The sequence below is a fragment of the Pongo pygmaeus genome, chromosome 20 (genome assembly GCF_028885625.2).
Source record: "Pongo pygmaeus isolate AG05252 chromosome 20, NHGRI_mPonPyg2-v2.0_pri, whole genome shotgun sequence".
Taxonomy (NCBI): Eukaryota; Metazoa; Chordata; class Mammalia; order Primates; family Hominidae; genus Pongo; species Pongo pygmaeus.
The window spans coordinates 10,755,757-10,774,359 of record NC_072393.2 but is presented as its reverse complement, the minus strand read 5'-3'; the positions used below and the strand labels follow the sequence as shown (position 1 = coordinate 10,774,359).

General features: G+C 53.8%; 1 protein-coding gene across 2 annotated transcripts; it reads left to right on the top strand.

The window, feature by feature from the left end:
* The first annotated feature begins 6,972 nt into the window (after positions 1 to 6,972).
* Positions 6,973 to 12,528, top strand: S1PR5 (sphingosine-1-phosphate receptor 5). Of its 2 annotated transcripts, none has more exons than XM_054463890.2 (2): positions 6,973 to 7,192; positions 9,984 to 12,528. In XM_054463890.2, exon 2 carries the CDS (start codon positions 10,000 to 10,002, stop codon positions 11,194 to 11,196), a length of 1,197 nt encoding a protein of 398 aa, XP_054319865.1. In that variant the 5' UTR covers positions 6,973 to 7,192; positions 9,984 to 9,999; the 3' UTR covers positions 11,197 to 12,528. The 2 variants fall into 2 exon arrangements, with proteins under 2 accessions (XP_054319865.1, XP_063514276.1); XM_063658206.1 differs by lacking the exon at positions 6,973 to 7,192 and adding an exon at positions 7,218 to 7,619.
* The last annotated feature ends 6,075 nt before the right edge of the window (positions 12,529 to 18,603 follow it).

Here is an 18,603-nt window from a genome sequence, read left to right as displayed (position 1 = left end):
ACATATATATATATAATCTTTATTATTATTTTGTAGAGACAGAGTCTTGCTATGTTGCCCAGGCTGGCCTTGAACTCCTGGCCTCAAGCGATCCATCCACCTTGGCCTCCCAAGGTGATAGAATTACAGGTGTGAGCCACTGCACCCACCCCCTAGTGTATGTTTTATCAGAGATTCTTTTTTTTTTTTTTTTTTGAGACAGAGTTTTGATCTCTTTGCCCAGGATGGAGTGCAATGGTGTGATCTCGGCTCACGGCAACCTCCGCCTCCCGGGTTCAAGCAATTCTCCTGCCTCAGCCTCCCAAGTAGCTGGGATTACAGGCATGTGCCACCACGCCTGGCTAATTTTGTATTTTTTAGTAGAGACAGGGTTTCTCCATGTTGCCAGGCTGGTTTCAAACTCCCGACCTCAGGTGATCCGCCCACCTCAGCCTCACAAAGTTGCTGGGCTTACAGGCGTGAGCCACCGTGCCCGGTCTATCAGAGATTCTAAAAGGCTCTGAGATGAGGTTTTGAGTTGGGAAGGAGAAGGGAAGAGAAAGCAGCACAGTAGTGAGGGGAGGGGACCACCTTGTCCCAAGGTGCTGGGAGGACTCTGGCAGGGCCATGTCTCACTCCTGCCACCTGCTCACCCCCAGGCCTGGTGAATTCTCCTGGGGAAAATCTGACCTCATCCTCTTAGGAGTGTCCTGAATTATAGTTCGGCTTAAACTCCAGGCCAAGGAAGAGAGATGGCTTTAAACACTATAGATGGAGGTCGGTGGCCAAGCATTTCCTGGATGTTCCCTCCAAGCAACCCTTCCAGGTGCCCCTGACACCCCTCAACTCCCAGGCAAAGATGTGGAGCTCTGGACTCGGCACCTTTCCTTTATCTCTGTCTCTCTCTGCATCTCTCTCGTGTGCCCTCACACTTAGACATTCATTTCACAGGCTATGTGGAAAGAAAAGGGGAAACAGGCCAGGTGTGGTGGCTCACGCCTATAATCCCAGCACTTTGGGAGGCTGAGGCTGGTGGATCACCTGAGGTCAGGAGTTCGAGAGCAGCCTGACCAACATGGTGGAACCCCGCCTTTACTAAAAATACAAAACTTAGCCAGGCATGATGGCACGCGCCTGTAATCCCAGCTACTTGGGAGGCTGAGGCAGGAGAATTTCTTGAACCCGGGAGGCAGAGGTAGGTTGCAGTGAGCCGAGATCGCACCATTGCACCACTCCAGTCTGGGCGACAAGAGCGAAACTCCCTCTCAAAAAAAAAGAAAAAGAAAAGGGAAAACAGCCAGGCAGAAGGATTGAACCAGCAAATCCAGGTGCCTGGAGGCTGGAAAGAATGTGTGTGTGGCAGAAACTAAAATCATTGCAGTGTGCCATGAGCTCAGCTTAGGACAAGTAAGGAGCAGGGGACCAGAGGGGAAGCCCAAGGTTGCCAGGCCTCCAAGGCCAGACCTCTGTAGTTTGTTCACACCATTGCTGTGTGACTGTGGACAGCTTGCTTAACCTCTCAGATCTCAATCTGGGACACCTATAAAACGGAGACATAAAAGTCCCTTTCCTTCTCACATGATGTTGTGGGTGGGAATGTAACATGGTGTAGAAAGTTCAGCACATTGCCCCACTTTGAACTAACCACTTGATAAATGTCAAATATAATTTTTAACAGCTTTATTGAGGTATAATTCAGATATCATCAAATTCACACATTTGAAATATACAACTGTGGTTTTTAGTGTATTTTACAGAGTGGAGCAACCTTCACCACATTCTAATTAAAAAAAAAATTTTTTCTGAGACAGAGTCTTGCCCTGTTGCCCAGGCTGGAGCCAGTGGCACGATCTCAGCTTATTGCAACCTCTGCCTCCTGGGTTCAAGTGATTCTCCTGCCTCAACCTCCTGAGTAGCTGGGATTACAGGCATGCACCACCATGCCTGGCTAATTTTTTTGTATTTTTAGTAGAGACGGGGTTTCACCATATTGGTCAGGCTTGTCTTGAACTCCTGACCTCGTGATCCACCCACCTTGACCTCCCAAAGTGCTGGGATTACCGCGTGAGCCATAGCGTCCAGCTTTTTTTTTTTTTTTTTTTTTTTTTAGACAGAGTCTTGCTCTGTTGCCAGGCTGGAGTACGGTGGCATGATCTCGGCTCACTGCAACCTCTGACTCCCTGGTTCAAGCGATTCTCCTGCCTCAGCCTCCCGAGTAGCTGGGATTACAGGCATGCGCCACCAAGCCCAGCTAATTCTTGTGTTTTTAGTAGAGACGGCATTTCACCATGTTGGCCAGGATGGTCTCGATCTCCTGACCTCATGATCCACCCGCCTTGGCCTCCCAAAGTGCTGGGATTACAGGTGTGAGCCACAGCGACTGGTCACATATCTATATTTATTTTCTTATCCATTTATTAAAATAAACTTGAGCTCATACTGATAACCTCAATGCAGCAGTACCTGGCTTATTTGTCACTTTTTTTTCCCAACAGTATGAAACCTGGTTATTCATATCTACAACACGTGTACTTATTTGTTCAATGTTAGCATGAAAGCATTTTCAGAATTGTTGCCTTGTACTTCTTTTTCTTTTTGTTTTTTGAGACAGAGTCTCGCTCTTGTCACTCAGGCTGGAGTGCAGTGGCGCGATCTCGGCTCCCTGCAACCTCTGCCTCCCCGGTTCAAGCAACTCTCCTGCCTCAGTCTTTGGAGTAGCTGGGATTACAGGCGTGCACCACCATGTCCGGCTAATTTTTGTATTTTTAGTAGAGATGGGGTTTCACCATGTTAGTCAGGCTTGTCTCGAACTCCTGACCTCAGGTGATCCACCCACCTCGGCCTCCTAAAGTGCTGGGATTAGAGGCGTGAGCCACTGTGCCCAGCCTGTTGCCTTGTACTTCTAAGAGAAACAAATTTACTGGCTAGAGTGCAGCATTTCTGTCCAGTTCAGATAGCTGTTTGAGTGTGAAACCTCACTGAGCTGCACAAACAAGCCTTGTGCATGTGAGTTGGAGTTGGCCCTTGGGCCTCCAGTTTGAGACCCCCAAACCCTGCCTCTCTGTTCTCTGGCTGTGGGAAAGTTGTGAGTTCACACCTCCCTGCAGCCACTTAAGTTTCAGGGCTGTGAAAAAGGGAATGTGGGCCGGGTGCAGTGGCTCATGCCTGTAATCCCAGCCCTTTGGGAGGTCGACGCAGCAGGATCACTTGAGCCCAGTAGTTTGAGACCAGTCTGGGCAACATGGCGAAACTCTTTCTCTACAAAAATACAAAAAAAGTAGCTGGGCATGGTGGCACATGCTACTTGGGAGGCTGTGGTGGGAGGATCCCTTGAACTTAGGGGGCGGAAGTTGCACTGAGCCAAGATCACTGCGCACTGCACTCCAGCCTGGGTGGCAGAGCCAGACCCTAGCTCAAGAAAAAAAAAAAAAAAAAAAAAAGACCGGGCAGGGTGGCTCACGCCTATAATCCTAGCACTTTGTGAGGCCAAGGCTGGTGGAACACAAGGTCAGGAGTTCAGTTCGAGACAAGCCTGACCAATATGGTGAAACCGTGTCTCTACTAAAAATACAAAAATTAGCCGGGTGTGGTGGCGCATGCCTGTAATCCCAACTACTCAGGAGGCTGAGGCAGGAGAATTGCTTGAACCCAGGAGGTGGAGGTTTCAGTGAGCCGAGATAGTGCCATTGCACTCCAGCCCAGCTGACAGAGTAAGACTCCGTCTCAAAAACAAACAAACAAAAGGCCGGGGGAGTGGGGAGGGTGGGAATGGGAGTGGGTGAAGGGGATCTGAGGGTACCATGGGAGGCAGTTTGCCCTCTCGAAGGTGCAGACCCAGCTCTGCAAGAGCGGGCGCCGGGTGGAGCTGCCTCTGTGGGCGAGGGTGCGGGCAGCAGAACTGGCCCAGCGGGTGTGCCGGCCTAGGCATGCTTCAGGCGGGAGGGCTGCTGCAAGACACAGCAGGAGCATAGAGGCCAGGGGTGCCCTGCACCCAGGAAGAGACAGTTTGGCCTGTGGGGTGTGGGAGGAGGTATGGGGTGGGGGGGGGTGGCAATGTCTGGGGCTGATTCCTTATGAGCCCATTGCCCTAATTCTTCTTTGGGGATACAGTGGTGACCAATAATAGCTGCACTAACCTTTGTGGAGCTCTCATTGTGTACCTTGGCTTTGTTTCAACTGTTCATTTCATCTTCAACAACAGCCTTGGAGTGGGTGCGGTTATCTCGATTTTATTTTTATTTTTTTTTGAGATGGTGTCTCACTGAATTGCTCAGGCTGGAGTGTAGTGGCACAATCTTGGCTCACTACAACTTCCGCCTGCCAGGTTCAGGCGATTCTCCTGCCTCAGCCTCCGGAGTAGCTGGGACCACAGGTGCGCGCCACCACGCCTGGCTAAGTTTTGTATTTTTAGTAGAGATGGGGTTTCACCATGTTGTCCAGGCTGGTCTTGAACTCCTGACTTCAGGTGATCTGCCCACCTCAGCCTCTCAAAGTGCTGGGATTACAGGCATGAGCCACTGCACCTGGCTATTATCTCAATTTTACAGCTAAGTCCGCTGAGGCTTAGAGTGGGTATCACTTGCCTGCCTCAAGATCTTGAGTCCTGTCTCACTCCTGTAATCCCAGCACTTTGGGAGGCTGAGGCAGAAGAATTGCTTGAGTCCAGGAGTTCAAGGCCAGCTTAGGTAACCTGGTGAGACCCTGTCTCTACAAAAAATTTTAAAAAGTGGCCAAGTGCAATGGCTGGCGCCTATGGTCCCAGCTACTCCGGAGGCTGGGCAGAGGGTTGCTTGAAGCCTGGAAAGTCGAGGCTGCAGGGAGCTGTGATCACGGCACTGTGCCCCAGCCTGGATGACAGAGTGAGGCGCTGTCTCACAAAAGAAAGAAAGATAAAAAAAACTGTGAGCCCTTAACCTTTAGGAATCTGGGCAGAGGGACAGACCTGCCTTCCTGGAGCTGAGGCTCTAGGTCAGAGATACACATTAGGAAAGATGAATAAATAAATGAAACGAACAAGGTGGCCAGGCGCAGTGGCTCATGCCTGTAATCCCAGCACTTTGGGAGGCGGAGGTGGGCGATTCATCTGAAGTCAGGAGTTGGAGACCAGCCTGGACAACATCATGAAACCCCGCCTCTACTAAAAATACAAAAATTAGCTGGGCGGGGTGGTGCATTCCTGTAATCTCAGCTACTCTGGAGGCTGAGGCAGGAGAATTGCTTGAAGCCAGGAGGTGAAGGTTGCAGAGGCAAAGTTTGCAGTGAGCCCAAATCGCACCACTGCACTCCAGCCTGGGCAATAAAGGGAGATTACAAAAAACAAAAAAAAAATGCAAAAGCAAGGTGATGTCAGATAATGCCAACTGCCATTTGAGATGAGGGACAGATCAGGGAAGGTCTCTCTGAGGAGGTGACCAGCTGACCAGCTGGGAAGGGGTGGGGGGAAGGGTGCTCCAGGCCACCTGGCCCCCAAGTTCAAAAGTCTTGAAGTGTGTGTGGAACTCCTCGGAGGAGCCCGGGAGGCAGAAGCAGAGTGGAGCAGAGAGAGGCACAGAAGTAACCGAAAGAGACAGATCAGGACGGCATATGGCCTTATCCTTGCGGGGTCCTCACTGAGGACTTGACCACTTACTCTGAGAAACACAGGGAGCCACGGGAGGGTTTGGAGCAGAAGAGAAACGTGATCTGAGTTTTAAGAACTGTGGCTAGGAGTGTGGAGTGGCAGTTAGGGATGGGACTCCCAACATCTGTCGAGATCCTGGAGCCTGAGTCCCCAGGGTCCCAATTCGTGGGAAAGAAGTGCAGGGAGGCAGCAGGAGAGGCAGGTTGCTGAGCCCGGGACCCGCAGCCGGAAGAGCCCCATTTTCGAGAGAGGTGAGATTGGCGCCTGGGAGGTGTGAAGCAGCCACCTCCCCACCCTGGGGCGCGGCTTCCCCTTTACAGAAGGAGGTCATTTATTGAGCACCTACTGGGTGCCAGCCACAGCCATGTTGGGAGATCTTCAGGGGTCATCCCAGTGGGCACCATTGGAGTTGACTTGGTCCACAGGACTGTGGCGAACCTGGTACTGAAGGGTTAACACCATCCCACCCTGCGGGTCCCATTGGCTGTGTCTTTGAGCAGAGCAGGCAGGAAAGGTTCTGTCCATCGAGGGAACAGCGGGGGCAGGAGGGCTGGGACCCCCAAGGGGCCACATGGGGGCCTGACCCAGCCTGAGTGCCCCCTGAGTTTCCTCCCACGAGGGTATCCCGGATCCACGCTTATTCTCAGCCTCTGGCTCATCTCTCCTGGGGCGCCCTCACCCCAGCCGCCGCCAGCAGGGCCTGAAGCATCAGGGGCAAAGGGCACGGTCCTGGAGAAGGTCGCAGCAGCGGGACTCAGCCTCTCTTCCTGAATCTGAGAGTGGAAGAGCTGGGACCGTCTGGAAGCTCCTGGGAAGTGGGGGTGGGGCGTTTTGGGGCCAGCGGGACTGGTCGTTGGAGGAGCAGTGGCCTGGGAGAGGCGTGGGAGAGCATCACAGACAGCAACAAAGAGACACGCAGAGGCAAAGAGACACGCAGAGACAAAGAGACACGTAGGCGAGAGACTCTGAGATCCTCCTGAGAGAGATACAGAGGAAGTGAGGGAGACACTCATTCATTATCTGGGCATGGTGGCAAGCGACTGGAGTCCCAGCAGCTATGTTCAGCCGGCTGAAATGGGAGGATGGCTTGAGCCGCGGAGGTCGAGAATGCAGTGAGTTATGATGGTGCCACTGCACTCCACTCTGGGCAACAGAGCAAGATCTTGTCTCAAAAAAAAAAAAAAAAAAAAATCTTACATTGCTGGGGTTTACTGTCTGCTAAGGACACAGCCCAGAAACACCATTAATGAGTAAATCACTTTGTCATCAGCGATAAGGGTGGGAGAGAATCGGTCGGGGGAACACGGAATCCAGGGGGTGGGGCGGGCGAGACCCTCCTTATCTGAGGAGCGGCAAGTTCCCATCACAATCCTGCCCGCGACCGCTCCACCCCGACTCGCCCTGAGCCGGGGGCGGGAGCGGGAAATTGGGAGGGGCCTGTGCCCGGGAGCAGCGGGGACCTATCTGCTGGTGGGAGAGGACTCAGGCTAAGGTGGCCCCCACTGAAGACTCCTGCTAAGCAACCCACTGAAGACCCCTCCGAACCATCGACGGGGCGTCCTTGGGGTGCAGCCCAGGAAGCTCGGTTCACAGGTGGGTGGGCAATGGGGAGGGCGCAGTGCCCGGACACCCAGGACAGAGGAGACCCCTCCGCTGGGGAGAAGAGGCTCAGGCTGCGACCGCCCTGCTGCAGAACCCTCCCTTTCCCGCCTCTCCGAGTCCTCCCACCGCGATGGAGCGTCCCTGGGAGGACAGCCCAGGCCCGGAGGGGGCAGCTGAGGGCTCGCCTGTGCCAGTCGCCGCCGGGGCGCGCTCCGGTGCCGCGGCGAGTGGCACAGGCTGGCAGCCACGGGCTGAGTGCCCGGGCCCCAAGGGGAGGTGGCCACTGCTGGCGACCGCCGGCCCTTTGCGTCGCTGGCCCGCCCCCTCTCCTGCCAGCTCCAGCCCCCCCCCCGGAGCGGCGTCCGCTCACTCGGTTCAAGGCAGCGCGACTGCGGGTGGCGCACGACCAGGGCGCAGAGTGAGTGGACTGCACTGGACCCTTGGGGGCGCGGGGCTGGGCCTGACCCGGAGGAGGTCGCCCTGGCGGCCACTTTCCCGGTCTAAAAAGGCGCACCACTCCTTGCAGGGAGTCCCCCGAACTTTTCCTGGAGGCCTCTGGGGAGGGGGAAACTGGGGGCTCCCCAGCTGGGTGCAGGACCTGGGATACGGGGTGAAGGTGGCTGGAATCCCCTGGCCACCCCCTCCTGGCCGGGCCACTGCAAGTTTCCATACTTCAGTCCTGCTGCCTGGCAAGCTGGGTGGAGAGGGGTGGCCTCCCCATCAGAGCATGTGTAACCCTGTCTCCCTGTATTTGGGCTCCCCACCTCCAGCATGGGTGAGCCAGCGACTTCCTGTCTATGTTTGCCTGCCTTGATTCTCTGTGTGTGTGACTGAAGCTCTCTGGGATGTCCGTCCCTGCCTTGTGTAAAAGAGATCCATTCCCCTCCCCAGGCCTTGGTTTTCTCATCCGTACTTGCATGGGGACTGTTTGTGCATGGATGTTTGTGTGGGAGCATGGAAACCTTTGCGCCTGCTTCGATACGAAGCATTTCTTTTGAGCCTCAGTTTTCTCATCTGTAAATTAGGACTAAAGGAAGTGGGGATTAATAAGGGCACAGAGGCAGGTGAGGAGTGTTATTACAGTTTAATGACATGTGTGCCCCTCTGTAAGAGTCTGTCTGCCTCTTGTGGATCCTCTCTCCTGTCCTCAGGCTCTGCCTTAGTAAAATGAGTGAATAGGATCAACTTTTTTTTTTTTTTTTTTTTGAGATGGAGTTTCTCTCTTGTCACCCAGGCTGGAGAGCAGGGGTGCGATCAGGGCTCACTGCAGCCTCGGCCTCTCAGGCTCAAGTGATCCTCCCGCCTCAGTCTCTTGAGTAGCTGGGACTATAGGGGCATAACACCACACCCGGCTAATTTTTAAATTTTTTTGTAGAGATGAAGTCTTACTATGTTGCCCAGGCTGGTGTCGAACTCCTGGGCTCAAGTGATCCTCCCACCTCGGCCTCCCAAAGTGCTGGGATTACAGGCGAAAGCCACTGTGCCTGGCCAGAGAGCAACTTTCTCATGGGGATTTTGGGTGGATGAGGGGGTTTTGGCAGGAAAAAGCTTTGTGTGCAGTGAGACAAGAGTGTGGAGTGTGGTGCACTGGGCCCCAGGCTAGTGTGAGCGGAGGTTGTGAAATTGTGGCCTGTGCCACTGGGTGGGAGACCCTGTATTCGTGTGACTGAATTTTGGTCGCTGTGTTTTTCTGCCTGCGTCACTCTGTTCCTGTATGATGTATTTTTTAGTTTCCCTGATGCTGTGTGACTCTGTGTTTTGCCCTTGTAGTGTGTCGCTGTATTTGTGTGTCTCTTTCTGTGTGTGTTGCGTTTGTGTGCGTTCTGTGTGTTTACTGTTATGTCTCTGGAACTCCCTGCTTGTGTGTTTGTGTGTGTGTTTGAGATAGGGTCTTGCTCTGTTGTCCTGGCTGGAGTACAGTGGCACGATCAACGCTCACTGACTGCAGCCTCGACCTCCCGGGCTCAAGTGATCTCTGACCTCAGCTGGGACTCCACTGAGTAGCTGGGACTATAGGCATACGCCACCATGCCCAGCTAATTTTTGTAGAAACGGGGTCCTCCTATGTTGTCCAGGTTAATCTCGAACTCCTGGGCCTCAAGCAATCCTCCCGCCTCAGCCTCCCAAAGTGCTGGAATTACAGGAGTGAGCCACCACACCCAGCCGTGTGTGTGTGTGTGGGGCGGGGGGGTGTGTTTTGAGACAGAGTCTCCCTCTGCCACCCAGGTTGGAGTGCAGTGATGCGATCTCGGCACACTGCAACTTCCGCCTCCTGGGTTCAAATGATTCTCCTGCCTCAGCCTCTGGAGTAGCTGGGACTACAGGCACGTGCCACCATGCCTGGCTAATTTTTTGTGTTTTTAGCAGAGATGGGGGGTTTCACCGTGTTAGCCAGGATGGTCTGGATCTCCTGACCTCGTGATCTGCCCCCCTCAGCCTCCCAGGCCTGAGCCACTGCCTCAGGCCTGAGCCTGGCGGGGATTACAGGCGGGGATTACAGGCCTGAGCCACCGCGCCCAGCCATGTGTGAGCCACCGCGCCCAGACATGCATGTGTTATTAATGTCCCTTTTTTTGAGACTATGTCACCTTGTCCCCTCGTGATATTATTTGTGTGCATGTCTGTCTCCACGGACTCTATTCCTCCATCCTGAACTCCCCCTTGGACCCCATGTATGGGGGGTGATGGTCAGGGGGTAGGGCCCCTTTCCCACGCTTAGCCGGCTGCTGCGACCGTGCTCATGGGGACCGCGGCCTGACACCGTATCCTGCCTCTCCAACAGCCTTGGGGCGCGGCCCATGGAGTCGGGGCTGCTGCGGCCCGCGCCGGTGAGCGAGGTCATCGTTCTGCATTACAACTACACCGGCAAGCTCCGCGGTGCGCGCTACCAGCCGGGTGCCGGCCTGCGCGCCGACGCCGTGGTGTGCCTGGCGGTGTGCGCCTTCATCGTGCTAGAGAATCTGGCCGTGTTGTTGGTACTCGGACGCCACCCGCGCTTCCACGCTCCCATGTTCCTGCTCCTGGGCAGCCTCACGTTGTCGGATCTGCTGGCAGGCGCGGCCTACGCCGCCAACATCCTACTGTCGGGGCCGCTCACGCTGCGACTGTCGCCCGCGCTCTGGTTCGCACGGGAGGGAGGCGTCTTCGTGGCACTCACTGCGTCGGTGCTGAGCCTCCTGGCCATCGCGCTGGAGCGCAGCCTCACCATGGCGCGCAGGGGGCCCGCTCCCGTCTCCAGTCGGGGGCGCACGCTGGCGATGGCAGCCGCGGCCTGGGGCGTGTCGCTGCTCCTCGGGCTCCTGCCAGCCCTGGGCTGGAATTGCCTGGGTCGCCTGGACGCCTGCTCCACTGTCTTGCCGCTCTACGCCAAGGCCTACGTGCTCTTCTGCGTGCTCGCCTTCGTGGGCATCCTGGCCGCGATCTGTGCACTCTACGCGCGCATCTACTGCCAGGTACGCGCCAACGCGCGGCGCCTGCGGGCACGGCCCGGGACTGCGGGGACCATCTCGACCCGGGCGCGTCGCAAGCCGCGCTCGCTGGCCTTGCTGCGCACGCTCAGCGTGGTGCTCCTGGCCTTTGTGGCATGTTGGGGCCCCCTCTTCCTGCTGCTGTTGCTCGACGTGGCGTGCCCAGCGCGCACCTGTCCTGTACTCCTGCAGGCCGATCCCTTCCTGGGACTGGCCATGGCCAACTCACTTCTGAACCCCATCATCTACACGCTCACCAACCGCGACCTGCGCCACGCGCTCCTGCGCCTCGTCTGCTGCGGCCGCCACTCCTGCGGCAGAGACCCGGGTGGCTCCCAGCAGTCGGCGAGCGCGGCTGAGGCTTCCGGGGGCCTGCGCCGCTGCCTGCCCCCGGGCCTGGATGGGAGCTTCAGCGGCTCGGAGCGCTCGTCGCCCCAGCGCGACGGGCTGGACACCAGCGGCTCCACAGGCAGCCCCGGTGCACCCACAGCCGCCCGGACTCTGGTACCAGAACCGGCTGCAGACTGACACCCTCGGCCCACGACTGTCCTCCCAAGTTTTACAGACTTGTTCTTTTTACATAAAGGGATTTGTAGGAAATGCAGCCGAAGGTGCAGTCGGAAAAGAGGCAGGGGAAATGTATTTATGGAGCGACACACCACAACGTGAACAAACAGACAAAAAATCTGTGCCCTCGTGGAATTGACGTTCTGCTTGGGAACACAGAAAAGAACTCGGTGACGAAATAATGGAGACGATTCCAGTGACACACGACAGAGATGGTGATAGTGGTCAGGGAAGGCCTCTCTGCAGAGGTAGTGACTTGTAATGTGAGCTGAGACCTCTGCCCTGGGAAGACCAAAAGAAAAAGCATTTCAGGATGGGGGAATGGCGTGAGCAAAGGCCCTGAGGCTGAAATGTGCCCATGTGTTCTAAGAAACGCAGGGATGCCGGTGTGCCTGGAGCAGGCATGGAGGGGAGAATGGGAGGAGACAAGGAGCTGAAGGCGTAGTTCCCGAAGGACCTTGTGGGTGGTATAGAGGACTTCGCTTTTGCTCTGAGTGAGGTGGGAGCCATAGAAGGTTCTAAGCAGAGGAGGGACTTGCCCTAATTCAGGTGATCACAGGTGTCTTGTGGCCTCCATGAGAGGTTGAAAGCCAGAGAAGGTGAAGGGGGGCTGCACTGAACCACAGGAACAATGATGGAGATTCCAGCTAAGCCCAGACCCGGTGGATTCTAGATAGATTTTGGAGGCAGCAGACAGAATTACTGAGGAATTGAGTGTAAGAGTGGAATAAAGTTATCAAGGACAATGCCAAGGGTGGGGCACCCCCAAATTTGACTCTGGGAGACTCAGCCAAATCCTATCTGGTAATAAAATTTCTTTTTTATTTTTCTTTTCTTTCTTTCTTTTTTGAGTTGGGATCTTGTGCTCTGTCACCCAGGCTGGAGTGCAATGGGCACAATTATAGCTCACTGCAGCCTGGAACTCCTAGGATCAAGCCTGGAGTTCCTGCTTCAGCCTCCCTAGTAGCTGGGACTACAGGCATGCACCACCATGCCCAGTTAATAAAATTTCTTCAAATGCAGTTTCAGATCCTTCATTAAAAGAAATAATAATAATAGGCTGGGTGCCGTGACTCACGCCTCTAACCCCACCACTCTGGGAGGCAGAGGTGGGCAGATCACCTGACGTCAGGAGTTTGAGACCAGTTTGGCCAACATGGTGAAACCCCATCTCTACTAAAAATACAAAAATTAGCCAAGTATGATGGCTCACGCCTATAGTTCCAGCTACTCGGGAGGCTGAGGCAGGAGAATCCCTTGAAACTGGGAGGCAGAGGTTGCAAAGAGCTGCACTCCAGCCTGGGCAACAAAGTGAGACTTGGTCTAAAAAAAAAAAGGGTAACAAAATAAGGCCAGACACAGTGGCTCATGCCTGTAATCCCAACACTTTGGGAGCCTGAGGCAGAAGGATCGATTGAGGCTGGGAGTTTGAGACCAGCCTGGGCAACATTGTGAGACCCCATCTCTACAAAAAATTTTAAAAATTAGGCAGTTGTGGTTACGCACGCCTACAGTCATAGCTACTGGGGAGGCTGAAGAAGGAGGATTTCCAGAACCCAGGAGCTCAGGGCTGCAGTGAGCTATTTTTGCATAACTGAACTCCAGCCTGTGTGACAAAATCATGTCTTTTAGGAAAACATAAAAGGTTTTTTGTTTCTCTTTTTTTTTTTTTTTTCTTTTGAGATGGAGGCTCACTCTGCTGTCACCCAGGCTGGAGTGCAGTGGCTCGATCTCGGCTCACTGTAAGCTCCACCTCCCAGGTTCACACCATTCTCCTGCCTCAGCCTCCCAAGTAGCGGGGACTACAGGTGCCTGCCACCAAGCACGGCTAATTTTTTTGTGTTTTTAGTAGAGATGGGGTTTCACAGTGTTAGCCAGGATGGTCTTGACCTCCTGACCTCGTGATCCGCCCACCTCGGCCTCCCAAAGTGCTGGGATTACAGGTGTGAGCCACTGCGCCCGGCCTTTTTTTTTTTTTTTTGAGTTGAAGTCTCGCTCTGTCACCCAGGCTGGAGTGCAGTGCTGCAATCTTGGCTGACTACAACCTCTGCCTCCTGGGTTCAAGCGATTCTCCTGCCTCAGCCTCCCGAGTAGCTGGGATTACAGGCACTGCCACCACACCTGGCTAATTATTGTATTTTTAGTAGAGATGGGGGTTTCACATATTGATCGGGCTGGTCTTAAACTCCTGACCTCGTGATCTGCCCACCTTGGCCTCCCAAAGTGCTGGGATTACAGGCGGAGCCACTGCGCCCGGCCGTTTTTTGGTTTCTTGTTGAGATAGGATCTTGCTCTGTCGCCCAGCCTGGAGTACACTGGCATAATCACAGCTCACTGCAGCCTCAACCTCCTGAGCTCAAGTGATCCTCTTGCCTCAGCCCCCAACCCGAGTAGCTGGGCCTACTGGAGCACCACACCAAACATGTTTTGAATTTTTTTTTAGAGATGATTTCTCTCACCATGTTGCCCAGGCTGGTCTCAAACTCCTGGGCTCAAGCAACCCACCTTGGCCTCCCAAAGTGCTGGGATACAGGCCAGGCACAGTGACTCACACCTGTAATCCCAGCACTTTGGGAGACGGAGGCAGGCTGATCTCTAGAGGTCAGGAGCTCGAGACCAGCCTGGCCAACATGGTGAAACTCTGCCTCTACTAAAAATACAAAAAACAAAATTAGCCGGGCATGGTGCCGCGTGCCTGTAGTCCCAGCTACTCGGGAGGCTGAGGAGGGAGAATCACTTGAACCCGGGAGGCTGGAGGTTGCAGTAAGTTGAGATCGCGCCACTGCACTCCAGCCTGGGTGACTGAGCAAGACTCCGTCTCAGAAAACAAAATAACAACAACAACAAAAACAAAGTGCTGGGATACAGGTGTGAGCCTCCACACCCGGCCTAAAATAAGAGTTGATTTTGCCTGGCTAGTTCTCTGCACAGTTCTGGGACACACCTATTTTTCAGCCTTATAGCAACTTTGCAAGGTAGGTTTCCTAATCCCCATTAGACAGATGAGGAAATTCCAGACAGTGAGCACCTTGTCTCAGTGTCTGAGCCAGGACATTAGCTTAAGCTTCAGGCCCCAGGAGGCACTGGCTTGGTATCTGACCCCTCCAGATGCGTCTGGCAAGGCTAGGCCAACAGTCCCTCCCACGGGGGTCTGCATTCATGGTTGAAACGATGCCAGGGCGCCGTTTGTGCCCATAAAAGGCTCCAGACGTGCTGGCCCCGGCCCCCGGCATGTCCCCAGGCGCATTCTTGACCCCTGAACGGCTGGATGGGCCCTGGGGCCGGGTTGGGCGGTGTCTGGCTTCGGGTTCAGACTGCAGCGCTCCACCTTCCGGGAAACCTTGGAACTGCAGGCAGCCGCAAAAAAAGCGGTGTTTTGGGGACAGGTGTCCCAGACTGGGGGGACCCCAAGTCCCTGCTGGCCACGCTCAGAGTGCCCCTGGAGGCCACACACACGGGAAACCAACCAGTTGGAACACAGGCACACTCGCTTATGAGTTTTCTAGAAAATTTAAAAAGCATCCAGTTCAGCCAGGCGCAGTGGACTCATACCTGTAATCCCAGCATTTTGGGAGGCCGAGGCGGGCGGATCACCTGAGGTCAGGAGTTTGAGACCAGTCTGGCCATCATGGGGAAACTCTGTCTCTACTTAAAATACAAAATTAGCCGCGCATGGTGGCGTGCACCCGTAATCCCAGCTACTTTGGAGGCTGAGGCAGGAGAATCACGTGAACCCAAGAGGCAGAGGTTGCAGTGAGCCAAGATCGTGCCATTGCTCTTCAGCCTGGGCAAAAAGAGCGAAACTCCATCTCAAGAAAAAAAGAAAAAGCACGCAGTTCCCCTTCCTTGTGGCGATCATAGTGGGACTCCTGGGGACCTTCCAGAGCTAGTCTGTGGATTCACCTTGCCAAAATGAAATGTAAATACACCTCCTGTCTTTTTGTACAAATTTATCAGTGTTCTGCATGTTGCTTTGTTGACTTAATAGTATATCTTGGCAGGGCATGTTGGCTCACGCCTGTAATCCTAGCATTTTGGGAGGCTGAGGCAGAAGGATCATTTGAGCCCAGTAGTTGGAGACAGGCCCACACAACATAGGGAGACCCAGTTTCTAGAAATGATTAAAAAATCACCCAGGTGGGCTGGGCACAGTGGCTCATGCCTGTAATCCCAGCACTTTGGGAGGCTGAGGCGGGAGGATTACTTGAGGCCAGGAGTTAGAGACCAGCCTAGCCAACATGGTGAAACCCCGTCTCTACTAAAAATGCAAAAAATAGCCAGGCGTTGTGGCAGGTTCCTGTAATCCCAGCTACTCAGGAGGCTGAGGCATGAGAATTGCTTGAACCCGGGAGGCAGATGTTGCAGGGAGCCGAGATCATGCCACTGCACTCCGATCTGAGTAACAGAGAGAGACACTATCCAAAAAAAAAAAAAAAAAAAAATCACCCGGGCATAGTGGCACATGCCTATGGTCCCAGACACTGGGGAGGCTGGAGTGGGAGAATCGCCTGAGCCTGGGAGGTCGAGGCTGCAGTGAGCTATGATTGTACAATTGCACTCCAGCCTGGGTGATACAGCAAGACCTGTCTAAAAAAATTTAAAAAAAAAGTATATCTTGCAAAAATATTGCACACCCACACATTTTCTTGTTTGTTTGTTTTTTGAGATAGTGTCTTGCTGTGTTGCCCAGGCTGGAGTGCACTGACACAATATGGCATACTGCAGCCTCCACCTCTTAGGCTCAAGCAATACTCCTCCTGCCTCAGCCTCCCGTGTAGTAGCTGGGACCACATATCCCCACACCACACCTGGCTCACAACCACAGAACTCAAAACCACAACACAGCTCACAACCACACACAGCTAATTTTTTTTTTGAGGCTGGTCTCAAACTCCTGAGCTCAAGTGATCCACCTGCCTCAGCCTCCCAAGTGCTGGGATTATAGACATGAGCCACAATGCCTGGCAACACCCACACATTTTGTAATGTCTTGCTCTTAGTCAGCTTGGACTGCACAACAAATACCATAGATGGGGTGGCTTAAGTCCCTGTAATTACTTTTGCATCGTTCTGGAGGGTAGGAAGTCCAATATCAGGATGGCAGCCTGGGGCCGGACACTGTGGCTCACGCCTGTAATCCCAGCACTTTGGGAGGCCCAGGCAGGCGGATCACCTGAGTTCAGGAGTTCGAGACCAGCCTGGCCAACATGGTGAAACACCTGTCTCTACCAAAAATACAAAAAAAAAATTAGCTAGGCGTGGTGGCAGATGCCTGTAATCCCAGCTACTGAGGAGGCTAAGGCAGGAGAACTGCTTGAACTCAGAAGGTGGAGGTTGCAGTGAGCTGAGATCGCGACATTGCACTTCAGCCTGGATGACAGAGCAAGATTCTGTCTCAAAAAAAAAAAAAAGGCCGGGCGCGGTGGCTCATGCCTGTAATCTCAGCACTGAGGCCGAAGCGGGTGGATCACGAGGTCAGGAGTCTGAGACCAGCATGGCCAACATGGTGAAACCCCGTTGCTACTAAAGATACAAAAAATTACCTGGACGTGGCGGCATGCGCATGTAATCCCAGCTACTCGGGAGGCTGGGGCAGAAGAATCGCTTGAGCCCAGAAGGCAGGGGTTGCAGTGAGCGGAGATCGCATCACTGCACTCCAGCCTGGGCGACAGGGCGAGACATGGTCTCAAAAAAAGAGAATGTCAGCATGGTTGTGTTCTAGTGAGGACTCTCTTCTGAGCTTGCAGACAGCCGCTTTCTCACCGTGTTCCCACATGTTGGGGAAAGAACCAGAGAGCAGGTCGGGCGAGGTAGCTCACGACTATAATCCCAACACTTTGGGAGACCGAGGCAGGAGGATCAACTGAGGCCAGGAGTTCAAGACCAGCCTGGCCAACATGGTGAAACCCTGTCTCTACTAAAAATACAAAAATCAGCTGGGTGTGGTGGCACACATCTGTAATTCCAGCTACTCGGGAGGCTGAGGCAGGAGAATTGCTTGAACCCATAAGGCGGAGGTTGTAGTGAGCGGAGATGGCACCACTGCACTCCAGCCTGTCTCAAAAAAAAAAAAAAAAAAAAAAAGAAAAGAAAAAAGAAAGAGAGAACACTTTCTGGTGTGCTCTTCCTATAAAGACACTAATCCTATTATGAGGTTCCCACCTTCCTGACCTCATCTAGACCTAATCGCTTCCCAAAGACCCCATCTCCAAATACCATTCCATTGAGGGTTAGGGCTGCAACACACGAAAAGGGGGTACGGGTGCATAATTCGGTCCATAGCACTTCTTTTTTTTTTTTTTTGGAGATGGAGTTTTGCTCTTGTTGCCCAGGCTGGAGTGCAGTGGTGCAATCTCAGCTCACCACAACCTCCGCCTCCGGGGTTCAAGCGATTCTCCTGCCTCAGCCTCCTGAGTAGCTGGGATTACAGGTATGCGCCACTACACCTAGCTAATTTTGTATTTTTAGTAGAGACGAGGTTTCACTGTGTTGGTCAGGCTGGTCTCAAACTCCTTACCTCAGGTGATCTGCCCGCCTCGCCTCCCAAAGTGCTGGAATGACTGGCGTAAGCCACCGGGCCTGGCTCTTTTTTTATATTAAAAAAATAGAGGCCTGGTCAGGTACAGTGACTTATGCCTGTAATCTCAGCACTTTGCAGGGCTGAAGCAGGAGGATCACTTGAGCCCAGGAGTTTGAGACCAACCTGGGCAACATAGTGAGACACCATCTCTACAAAAAAGAAGTAACTTTGCCAAGTGTGGTGGCATACACCTGTGGTCCCAGCTACTTGGGAGGCTGAGGCAGGAGGACGGCTTGAGCCAGGAGTTCGAGGCTGCAGTGAGCCATGATTGCACTGCTGCACACCAGCCTGGGTGACAGCAAGACCCTGTTAAAAAAAAAAAAAAAAAAAAAAAGAGGTGGGGCGTGATGGCTTACACCTGTAATCCCAGAACTCTGGGAGGCCAAGTAGGGAGGATCCCTTGAGCCCAGGAGTTCGAGATCAGCCTGGGCAACATGGTGAAGCCCCAGCTCTACAAAAGAAAGAAAAAATGGTGGGGGTGGGGAAGTTAGCTGGGTGTGGTAGTGAGTGACTGTAGTCCCAGCTACTTGGGAGGCTGGGGCAGCAGGATCACTTTATCCTAGGAGGTCAAGGCTGAAGTGAGCTATGATTGTGCCACTGCACTCCAGCCTGGGTGACAGAGCAAGACCTTGTCTCAAAAAAAGAAAAATAAATAAATAAAATAAAAAAAGAGTCCGGGTGCGGTGGCTCACGTCGGTAATCCCAGCACTTTGGGAAGCCGAGGCGGGCAGATCATGAGGTCAGGAGTTCAAGACCAGCCTGACCAACATGATGAAACGCTGTCCCTA

Coding starts and splice junctions, on each gene's coding strand:
- S1PR5 (XM_054463890.2), top strand. CDS start 10,000: ATGGAGTCGGGGCTGCTGCGGCCCGCGCCGGTGAGCGAGGTCATCGTT.